The sequence below is a fragment of the Camarhynchus parvulus genome, chromosome 2 (genome assembly GCF_901933205.1).
Source record: "Camarhynchus parvulus chromosome 2, STF_HiC, whole genome shotgun sequence".
In the NCBI taxonomy this organism is placed as follows: Eukaryota; Metazoa; Chordata; class Aves; order Passeriformes; family Thraupidae; genus Camarhynchus; species Camarhynchus parvulus.
The window spans coordinates 56626539-56638860 of NC_044572.1; the positions used below are offsets into that span (position 1 = coordinate 56626539).

A 12322-nucleotide genomic window follows, 5' to 3' on the forward strand; every position below is an offset into this window, starting at 1 on the left:
GGTCAAAGGTGTTCCTTGCATGAGAAAGTGTTAGAATTTGGTTAGATTGAGGCACTTGGTTTTTCCTTACCCGTTTTTTCAACAGTTCTAGATACAGAGTTTGTAACAACTGGGGAGTGTTCAAGAAGGCCTGAGCTGCAGTAAGAGCTTCAACATCTGCTGACCTGGGTTCATGTGTCTGCTCTGCAATACAAAGAGTCCATGACCCTGGAACTGCACACTGCTTAGTGAAAGGACCTCAGAGAAATGAAATGCAATAGAACAGAATTACATGTATTCAAGTACCAGCCACAAACAGAGCAATCACTGAATGACCCTGGTATAACAGGAGATAACTGGTAAACATTTAACAGATTAACCTCCCTTTCACTGTCACTTTTGCCTCTACACTTCTGCCAGTGCAAGAGCAAGGGCAAATTAGATGTGTGGAAAAAAGTGAGGCAAATAAGTGGGGAAAAGATCTGCTCCACATAATCAGACTAAAGGTAATTTCATTCTTCTTTCTGGCTGCAGCAGTAGCCAGGAGAAAGAAGAATAGAATGAATACATAAGTATCCTTTGAACTTTCCCTGCTATTTATTCTCCCCCCAGCCATGTAGGCCAGCAACTTTCTGAGCCTCCAGCTAAATCCAAACTGCAATGGAATCACTTCACTCTCGGGAATCTATCTTCCTTCAATTTCTCTAGTCCATCCTCAAATGTATTTCTGTTGTTTGTCTTGAGAACCACTGTGGGAACTAAGTTTTTTTTATGCCCCTGTCCATTCCTGTCATTGTTGTCAGACTTCAGCTGTCTGTAGGTTTCTGTGCAAGCCAATTCAGATATTTTTGCTGTAGAGAAGTGGACTGAGGTCAGCATTTCCAGATCCCAGCACTTATTATGCTCAGATAAGTGGAATGAATTATCACTTGGATGTACTCTGTCCCTACCTTAAGTTAAGAAGAAAGCTTAGACAATACAATTCTTCATATTAGGTGAAATGAATCCCAGTAAATGTGTGTTGGCAAATTCACACAGAAGATCTGTGGCAGAGTGAAAAACCAAGCTTGGGTTTCTCATTCATCCTGTCATTCATCCTAACATAACTGTTAAATGAGTTATCAACAACTTCATTTACCCTCTGTTCCTAAATAATACAAAGTCTTTACGTTTTTTATTCCAGCCATATCAAATTAAATGTGTCTACAGTGTAAACAGCTTCCACTGTGCATTATCTCAATTAATAACCAGAAACTCTTGTAAACTCACTATATATTCAGGATGCCAAGTCTTTTACTTACCACAGTGCCTGTCTTGAAAAGGAGATAATGGACTGTCTGTGAGACATCTGCAGCATGCATTAGGTTGTGATAAGGATTTTTGTGTTTACTATAGCCAGCCTCCAGAGCTTCCACAAAAGACACCAAGGCAGATATGGGAATCTAAGTAAAGCAGCACAGAATTAAAGAAAGGGAAAAAAAAAGCAACAAAGAAGCATCACCAAACAAACAAACAAAACCCCCCAAAAACTCCCAGCTTTAATGGCTAGCATTCAGACAGGAGTATTTTGATAATAGGTTCTCAAAGAGCCATGTGTACTTCACAAACAAAGTGCTAGAACATTTGAAATAGTCATTCAAGAGAGAGAGTGAATTCAGGTTACTACTTAAAATTGGTTTTCCCATCCATAATTACATTATATGTGACTCCTCACAAATAAATACACAAAATATATATATTATGAAATGTTGTCTGGAGCACACACAGAGTATGAAAAGTAACAGCAATCACTGGATTGATTGCCATGGAGAAATATTTTCAAATAGATTGCAAGCAACTGCCTGTTACCTTCATGACCAACTGGAATATATCTCTGCTTTACTATTCATATTTAAAATTTTCTAATGAAACACATGATATAGCAAATCCTAGATAGTCTAAGAGGACTATAATTTATCAGACCTCTGGGTTTTCACAGCAAAATCTAGCCTGCCCATCCAATGGGATTGCCATGTTTTTCTGCCTTCAAGAGTAACTGCAATTACCTGACAAAATGCAATTCAGGGGATTTCTAGAAAGGTATCTATGCAGGTGGTAACATATGTTACTGACAACATGGGTTCTCCAGTTTCCTCTGCTCAGACAGCAAATATATTCAACGCTAAAGTTTCCATATAAAAGATGACTGCTATTCTCCTCTTAGGTACATTTAAGCAGAGGATGCAGTTCTAAGCAGACATCTTGGTGTCTCATCAGGCATAGGCAGTTCCTGAAAAATCTAGGCATCTGTAAACTCTTTCCAGTCAAAGTGAGCTGGGAACCCCTCGGAAATGGACATGTCAGCAGTGGAAGGGATGACAGAGTATCTGCATGGGGCCAGTGGTCAAGAACTGGATGGCAATATTTCCTCTTCAAAGTTGGAGGAAACCTCTGTAACAATTACAAAATTATAGAATAGTTTGGGCTGGAAGGAACTTTGAAAAGTCACTTAGACAACCTGCCCTGCAATGAACAGGGACATGTTCCCTTATATCTAGTTTAAATCTACCCACTTTTAGTTTAAAATCATTAGCCCTTGTCCTATTGCAACAGGCCCTGCTATAAAGTTTTCTTCCATTTTTCTTATACGTCCCCTACAAGTACCAGAAGGCTGCAATAAACAATCCACAGAACCTTCTCTTCTCCAGGCTTAAAAACATCATTGACTCTGTTCCTCACAGGAAAGGTGCTCCAGCCCTCTGATAATTTCTGTGGCCCTCCTCTACAATGGCTCCAACAGTCCATGTCTTTCCTATGCTGAGAACTCCAGACCTGGATGATCTGGATGCAGTACTCCAAATGGGGTCTTAAGAGAGTTGACTTGGGAGTAGAATCACCTACTTTGGCCTGCTGGCCAATCTAATTGGAATGAATTTGAATTTGCTTTCATACTCTCCTGTTCTCTTTTGTGCCTATGAAGCTCAGGAAAATGACACCATCATTCTCAGAGGGCCAAATGTGGTATTTCCAATGGATTTCATTTAGAACCCCACCTAGTTCATGGCATGTCATTGCAATTGACAGTACTATTTAAATCACATCTGTTTTTGCTTATTAGGGAAAGTGCAATGTTCACAAATTCTTCAAAGATCACTAAAATTGCATTTTTAATTGAAAAAAGCAGGATGAAAGGGAAGTTGAAAAAAGATAGCCATCTTCTAACTACTGACCTTGAAACGATGGATCAGATCATAGCGTGTGAGAAGTTCATAGAAAATGAATTTCAGTGCATGATCCCCACTGGCATCATTTAGCGCAAATACATCAAAGGACCAGTTGTCTACATTCTGAAAGAGGAGGTAGAAAAGACAGTTAATATGGTTATCATTTTTACAGTATCATTCCATTTCTTCGCTTTCTCTCACAATTTGAGAATTCCAGTGGTGATGTAAAGGCATCATTTATTTTTCAATATATTCTTCATAATCCATTTAACCAATGAATAGGTATCAGTATACTTATTAATGCTGTGTGATTTATGTTTAAGAAGCTTCCATTAAGAACACATATGCTGTTTGTTTATTCTAAACACAGCAATTCTCTACACTGGAATTTAATCACCAAAAGATGAATCCTAAAAGGTGAAAATCCTTATTTGTTTTAGTACCTGAGACATTGAGATGGTCCTATTTGGGCTGATGTGATACACTAAGTGCTAACAATTATATAAAATTCTAACCTTTATAACAGAAGAATAAATATCTAATTCCAGTTGGGAAAGTTACAGTCAGCTGTAAATTACCTACTAGTGTTTCAGGCTGGTCAGTCAAGAGATCAAGGAGGGCAAGTTCACTTCTCAGCTCCTACATCTAAACTTTAAGGTCTAATCTTCTTGCAGAAGTTTGAGTGTGAATCTCAAATGTTAGGGAAGGCTGTGGGAGGTGACAGCATTCATTATCTAGCAAGAGATGAAGAGAAACGCTAATTCTTTCTAAATGCTCAGTTTCCTAGTTTTCTGTCTCTTCTTAACCTTTGGGGACTTGATATATAACTCAACAAGCAAATTCAGGGATAGATGTTATCCTGCTCATCCTTACTGGAAGGCACAACATTTTTGTAGCCACAGATAAGCAGAAGTCTATACTGCAGACATTGTGACTACAGGTTCTGTGTTCATTACCTGTATATTTGCTAGCCTAGAAAATATTCCTGTCATGGCATGGGCATCAAAAAAGGCTGAAAAATTCAATGCTAAACATGTAACTCCTTCAGCAGTAATTAATGTTAGACAGTGAAGTTCCGTCTCCAGCACTAGACTGATGAACAACAGATCACCACAGCGTACCCTGTAAACATGTCTCTATGAATGGTTTGTATAACCACTATTCAAATGAAAGACAAGGCTGATTGCCCTTTTATGGCAACCAGTCTTTTATCTTCACACCCATGTCACACAGAAAGGCAACAGATTACTGCAGTAGAAAAAATAGTATAAAATATATATAAAGAGAGAGGGATGCTGTGCACTAAATTAAAAAAAAGCCTAACTTCTCATCCACTGAAAAAATGGGACAGATTATACATCTAGAACTTGTGCTGCTACAGCCTTCATTTTTTTGTAGAAATTGCAGTATTTCATTCTTTTTAAAACCAACATCTGTTGCAAAGCTGTGATACCACAGCTTTGAGTTATGAAGTGCAGATGTGCTCTTGACCACAGCAGCAAAAATGAGAATTTGTAGTTAAAAAATAAGCTTGTTTTGACTTCATTTCATCTCAATCCTTGTCCTTATTAGCATGACTCTGAGGAGAATGTTGATTATGGCAATCCAGAGCAGCTGAAGATGTGTGTGTGTGTGTGGTACACTCCTACACCCTTTTGCATGCTTAAATCATCAAGTCATTTTACAGAGCACACTGAGCAGTCAGGTCACTGTAAGGGTTTTTTAATTGACCTTACTGGACTGAAGCAAGCAACAAAATACACCATTTTCAATGGAGGAAATGGGACTGAGAGATTTCAGACGAAATATGATTTTTAAGACAGAAGACTTCACAGAATCATAGAATATGCTGAGTTGGAAAGGACCCACAAGGATTGTCAAGTCCACCTCCTGGTCCTTCACAGGACATCCCCAAGAGTCACACCATGTGCCTGAGAGCATCATCCAAATGCTTCTTGAACTCCATTAGGCTTGGTGCTGGGACTACTTTGCTAGGGAGACTGTTTTGGTTTCTTCAAAGTAACTCCCATTTCAACCAAATCCATTACCAACTCCAAAAACATCCAAACAAAGACATGTTCTCAAAACAATTTTGGAAAAAAATATATATTCTAGAGTGCACAGTGACCAGGCAGATGCTATTTCACTCTGAGGAAAATTAGTCAATGCCTTTGTTGTTATTGGTTTGTTTTAACTTATTCTAAGATGATCGCTTCTTTTTACAACCTAATCATTTGAAAAGATAGAAAAAATTGAGGAATTCTATAAGGCTTAAGTCGGTTGCGAGTAGGTGATGATTCTTCAACTGTCTTGTTACTGCGGAGGAACTCAGGAGAAGAGGTACCATTATAGATATCTTCTCTCATAAGATGCTATAGACTGTAGTTGCAATATAACAAAGAATTTATATCCCCTTTCAGGAGAGAAGCAAGTGAAGCTAGCACTAGTCAATACGCAGTTGGAAAAAGATGCGGGTGGATACTTTGATTCTGTATAGGAAGGGCATGTTTGATCATTCTTCTTGCAATTCCACCACATCTTTTGATGAGTTCTACTATTCAAAATGAAAAGGATAGCTTAACTGCAAATCTTTCAAGTGTGAAGAAATGCTGCAAGATGTCTTAATGAGTTTTATACTTAATACCCCTCTGTATTGCTCCACTATATCACCTTTTTTCACCATTGCATGACGTGGTTGAACCACATGCAACACGTAATCTGCAAAACTGCTGTGTAGGCAGCTAGTTGTCAACTTGTTTGTAGTCTTGATAATTCCTGCCTAAGTCAAGAATCTTGCCATTGTTCCATGGATTGAAGCACTGTTTATTTTTCAGACTACTTCTGACTGTTTTCACTCTGAAACCTCAAAACTCAAAGAAGGGTCCATTTTTATAAAGTGATTGTCACTTTGAAGACCTGAAGATGAACAATGCAAGAAATTCCCTTCTCTCACAGCAACAGATCCTTTCCCTTCTCCATCTCTCTCCATCTGCATTTTCTTTCTTCCTTGTGAAATATGAGTGATTCCTAAATCTTCATTTTAATCACTGTAATCTAGAACAGAATTGCAACCTTCACAACCTGAAAATGACCAGTCTTAAAGTTCATTCTTTCTTTTATTGAAAGGATAATTCCTTAGGCCAGTTAAATGATTAATGTATGTGAACTAACTGAATGTCAGAGAGAAAGAAAGACCAAGTATTAAGACTCCCCTTATCATGTCAAATATCACAGTATTATTTTTATGCTTTGTACAGACCCCCCTTCGACACCTTTTTATTGGGATTACCTTTAGCACTCCAATTACAGCTGGTGGGTAGCTCAAGCCGACCATATTTGAAGTACGCCTGTACATTCTACCAAGATTAAATAGATAAAGCAACACATAAATATAATTAAATGAAACAAAACAAACAATCAACAAAACTCATAAAACAACAGACAAGGAGACCTTGTTTACAGGAGACCTTGTTTAGCATAGAAAACCCTAACTGGAATATGGACCTTTTTTCCTTCCATTTTGTTTCTAACTTGACCAATATTCTGAATACTATTCTTATTGTACAGCTTAATTTGAGATTGTACACTCCCCAGTATCTCACAGCTTGGTTACTGAGCTGAACATGACAAAGAATTTGCCAGTACCAGGTCTTCATCAGATGGAAAGGCTACACTCAAATGAACAAAATGTTCCCCATTTTCCATTGCACATAACTTTACTGACCTTTCAGTTCCCTTAGTCCTTGCTGGCCCACATGCAAGCTAATTCTGAGTGTACTTCAGAAATAATTTGTATGAAATGAATCAACTTCAGTGTGATACAGCTGTTATTTTTGTCTGCATGTTTTCAAGATTAGTATAAAACCTTTTCAGTGTTTGCCATGTGTCTGTGTTTCAGGGAGTGAGAGAAAAAGAACAAGGCAATAATCAACATCTGTAACCATATTAAACAAAGTATGTTATGTACCAGAATTTAAACTTGATTATAAAGTATATTTTAAACAGATTATAAAGTATGTACAAGTTTTTCAAATTGTTTTCAGGACACACTGTGTTTAACAGGATTTGGGAAATGTAGAAACTCTGTCATAGCTAGAAGGTCTTTCCACAGGTCACCTTTTCTTTGCCCTAAAGCACTGTAGGACTAAAAGGAGATAATGGAAAGTTCTTTTCTCCCATCTGAATGATCCTGTGTAAAGCCTTCCTTCACTGCCGTTTGTCATATTCTGCACTCAGACCTGAAAAAAGTCATTCACCTTTGGAGACTTATATTCGCCCATTCCCAAATCACAGAATCTCTTATCCCTTCCTTTCTCTAGTCTGAAACTCCATAGCATTCTCTTAAGAGACAATTGAGGCAGAACCCCTTTCCCATAGCTCAGGAGAGTCACAACCCTCTTCCAGTGCCATATTATATCTGAACACTTCCTTCTTTGGGTCACAGCGATCCAGGTCAGCTGGAAAACAGCCCACTGAGCCAGCTTTCTGCATTTACTTCCTTGTTGAGCAAATGCCCCACAGAATGAGGGTTAATTCACAAGTAGCCTGTCAAACCTTGGAGAAATCTGTCCCAAGGAGAAATCAGAGGTTTAGTCTTACTACAGTTTGCTGCTACTCTTGACACATGTACAGTAACTTTAGCGCACAAAAATATTGGCTATAGTCATGACAAAGGAGTCTTCTGTGAGTCTGTGTGGGTTGTGGTCCACTGTCTGATACGCATAACCTCCTGCACAGAGGGCTGTTAGGCTGTCACTGCAATTGTGATCAACAGTGAAAGGTGTTCTACTCTTCCACTCCTGACTTGAATTTTGCTGTTACAAAATTACACCAGAGATATGAGAGCTGCTGTCTTTCAGGGTGTCCAAAGAATGCTGACAGTTTCACATATGCCAGCCCTTCTCCTGGCTTAAACAAAGAAGGTCAGTGAAGAGTGGTTACTTGACAGGAAAAGGTAAGATTAGGAATCCCAATTGAAATGAATAAATGTTTTAAATCGTTAAAAAAGTAAAATCAGTTTTAGCAACAGGTTGTGATGTAAATCACAAGAGGGAAGACTTAGAGAACTCAATGGCTTTTTCGAAAGCCTCTCTAAGCTCCAGAATTTTCACATCAGTTTTGATCTATGGTTAGCTCCAGTAATAATATGGTAAAGAACTTTGTTCTGTATCTTAGAACTTTTTCATAAGAAATACTAGACCACAGAAGTACATGGAAGAAAGGGAGAGTTTGATCTGTCCAAATTTTAAATGCTGTCACTCCTGATCTAGGACTATGCAGAAGTGTATATTGTCTGTCAAAATTATACCGTGTGCTATTACATCTGTACTATAGTAAGAACAGAGGACTAGGTACTGTTTCAGTTTGCAGTCTTTTACTAAATCACATGTTTTTAGGTGTTACCCAGATCTATGTAGAAATATTAACAGAAGCACATTAAAGTGTTCTTCATTCAGCAGTCTTCCACTAGTCCTCTGAGGTCTTTTGGCCTAAGGTACTCCTTTCCACCTCCTGTCATTGTGCCATGACATACTATAGGTGAAACCTGAAGTACCTGGGTAGATAGTGGAAAGCAATTACATAACGCTTCACCTTTCCACAAATATCCCAGCTTGCACTGCATGGACAATACTCCTGAACCGGGGTTTTTCCTCAGTCCTTTTAAGCATCATTCCCATTTGCCGTGTGAAGGTAGAAGCCAACCAGTCACGGACCTCTGAGGGCACAGAGTCAGACTGGATACCACTGAGTTCATCTTCTGTGTCCAGTAAACGCCTAGAAAGATGAGGAAACAGAAGGGTAAACAGAGTTCCTTAGAGAGCACTACAACATTATTTAAAAAGAAACTCATATATATTCTAATTAAAGCAGCTGTTAAAAGTCCTTGATTCATCAGCCCTAATAAAAGTACAATTAGTACAACTCTTCAACTGTTTGTTTATTCTCTTACATACTTACATTTCAGATTGTGGAATTTGCTACTAGGCTGAGAAACAAGGCGTATCGGCCTTCTGAAGCAAAACTACATGATCCTCTAATATCTTTACATCTTCAGCTCATCATATTTCTGAACTTTCCACCTTTCAAAGGTAATTTATGGTAATTTCTGGGAATTTCTAACATCTGAGTTAGTAACATACAGTCCTCTCCTCTCCCATTCTGGTCATCTGTGCTGACTCTAGAAGTGCATTAATCACTGGGTAAATGGCATGTAACCAAGAGGGGGGAGCTCCTCTGCAATATCTTGCCAGTCTACCTCTGTTCATGAGTAATTTTTTTTTAATTTCAAAGACATCATACAAGTGAAAAATTTAACATTGTTCAGAAGAAATAGTTGAGTCTGCTCAGGCTGCAAAAACTATGAAAGCATTTCTCTAAGAAAAAGTGTATTACAGTTATGTTTGGTTTTGATCTCCTTCCCTTTTCCAGGAAACTAAAGAACTTTTTAAATGAAGGACTGAAGATCTCTTCTAAGCAGAATACAATATTCTAATGATTAAAACCATATTGTCTACAAGTAATAAATCTTGGCTCTACCAACTTTCACAACTGGCATGTAAATTACAACTGGTGCTAGATATGAGTGCTGATGCTTGTAGTAAGCTCACCTAGTTTCATCAATGTATACTGACTCAAGAACAGTCGCTGCATATTCCAAATTCTTCTTTAGATCTACAACTGAAGCTTCCCCTCTCTCCAATTGCTTTACCAAAGACCGTAATCTAAGGAAAGGAAAACAAAAATCTGATTAGTATAAAGCAAAATAGGTTTAAAGTGAGTGTCAGTTCCCAGGATGAGACCTCGCATACACCTTGACAGGTGAGAACTTTTGGAGGTCTACAAGATTCTGAAGTTTTTTTCATGTTGATACATGAAGTCAACAAAAATTACTTTTCAAAGATCAGTGACAATGATGCCAGGTAAATATACATAATTCCATGGGTTATCACAGAATCAAACAAACATAGAATGATAGAATATGATAAGTTGGAAGGGACCCATCAGTATCACTGAGTCCAGCCTCTGACACTACACAGGACACCCCAAGAATCACAACATATGCCTGAGAGCATTGCCCAAAGGCTTCTGAACTCAGACTCCTTGAGTTCTGTCACTAGTCATGAGAGGGAAGAGATCAGTATCCGCCCCTTCACTTCCCCTCAAGTGATTGTTGAAGACTGCAGTGTTTCCTCCTAGTCTTCTCTTCTCCAGTCTGAACAGATCATGTGGTCTCAGGCACTCTTTGTAAGGCTTCCCCTCCAGATCTTTCACCATACTTGTGGCTTTCCTATGGACACTTTCTAACAGTATAATATCTTATATTGTGGTGTGCAAAACTGCACATAGTACTCAAGGTGAGGCCATACCAGTGCAGAGCAGGGCGGGTCAACCACTTCCATTAATCAGCTGTCTGTTCCCTACTCAAAACTGAAATAAGTAAAAATAGAAATTGCTTTAAATTTAACACAGGAGCTAAGAGAGGACAATTTCAATTCAGCCACAAGAAGGAACTTCTTGAATAGTAGCTGTTAATAAATTACTCTTATTCCTAATGATTGACATACACATGCAAAACTCTATTAGAGTATACTTAGAAACACTATTGTAGAAATACAATACAAGGTTAGGAAATGCTATGATTTTCATTAGATCAAGCAGCCAACATATATCTCATGTATATTAAACAGTACTCACTACTTTCACATTTGAACAGTAAGCATTGCTTCATATGCCTCCTGTTTCTTCATTCCACGTATAGGGAGTCTGCAGTTATGACCACTTAACTAGCTACCAGAAACACTGTACGCAAACCACAGCAGTCAATTTTATAGAAAGAACATGACCTTTGGTTCTTCCTGACTTTTACTTAATTGATAAAAGTAATTGGTAGCTTTATGCTGCAACTCATTCAAAACTCATGTTCAATAATAGCACCGTGAGTAATCATTGCTTCTTGGAACCAATATTCTTCAATGCAGATTATGCAAAGTATTATGTGCATCAATCATTTAGAAAAACAGAAGTACTGTTGTTTCTCACACCATCATGTGAAAAAATTACACTGTCTTTGTCTTACCATCCATTATCTTTAACTATTGCTGATTCATTGAATCATTATTCATTGAGCAGCTACTCCAAATTAATTGTATTAAATAAGAGCCTGGTGCTAGTTTGCCTTTAATGTATCTGTTTTGTTTTTTTTTTTAAATAATCCTAAATGGACTGAAGAGAATCCAGGAAAATTTATTACCTGAAAAATTCTGCTTCAAGGTGGCTGAAATAATTTTGAAATTCAATCAAATTCACCTGTGGCACTTAGGAACACAGTTAAGTGAGAGCTTGGCAGTGCTGGGTTAACAGTTGGACTCAATGATCTTAGCAGTCAACTCTAAGATCAACTCATTTGTGATAACATTCCTTTGAGAGGCAGATCAAATAGCTTTAAAAAAAAGGTAAAAACAACAACAAACTTTATAAATTAACAAAATAGTTATCAGAAATAGACCTGACTGCAAACCCTTCCTTCTGATCTTCAGCACATTCCTCGCTCTCCTCTGGAAAGCCACCATAATTACTGGTAAGAAATTCTTACTAAGTTTGAGAAGCAGCGAACCATATCAAAGAATTCCTACATAGAAATAGGCATGCATCTGCCATCTCATTATAATTGACAAGCTTGATAAACTGGATATTCTGAGAGTCATATCAGAGTTAAAGAGCATGTGCAGACTATCTAAGCACATAGATGGTCTGACAGATGCCCTGCAACAGTATCTGTCTGCCTGTTGGGATGTAAAAAACTGTAAAGCAAATACACAGAATATTTAACACTGTCCAAAAGCGCAGAGTACTGTCCTGCTACTGAGAACTCTAAAGGGTGTGCACTCCTCCAATATGTAAACACCTCCCTCATTCTCAGGTTCTGAACTTTGGGAACTGAATGAGCAAATATAAGCGATTAAAAGGATTGGTCATGGTTTGTTGGGTTTTTTTTTTTTTTTTTTTTGTTTTTTAATTCAAGTCAACTGCTTCACCTAGCACAAACCTTTTATAGAAATCAGATACACAGATGCTGATGGAAGTCACTGGGGGTGAATAGCAATGATAAACCACCTGTCTGTCATATACTTCCTCAGGAA

General features: G+C 38.0%; 1 protein-coding gene across 1 annotated transcript in view; it reads right to left on the reverse strand.

Moving 5' to 3' along the window:
• Positions 1-12322, reverse strand: part of PDE1C (phosphodiesterase 1C) — a 173486-nt gene that overhangs the window by 62460 nt on the left and 98704 nt on the right. Inside the window, exons 3-7 of the mRNA XM_030971433.1 lie at positions 9791-9904; positions 8775-8957; positions 6472-6538; positions 3189-3305; positions 1281-1421 (exon numbers count right to left, since the gene is read on the reverse strand). Of these exons, the coding sequence (XP_030827293.1) occupies positions 1281-1421; positions 3189-3305; positions 6472-6538; positions 8775-8957; positions 9791-9904 (622 nt within the window). The remainder of the gene's footprint in view (positions 1-1280; positions 1422-3188; positions 3306-6471; positions 6539-8774; positions 8958-9790; positions 9905-12322) is intronic.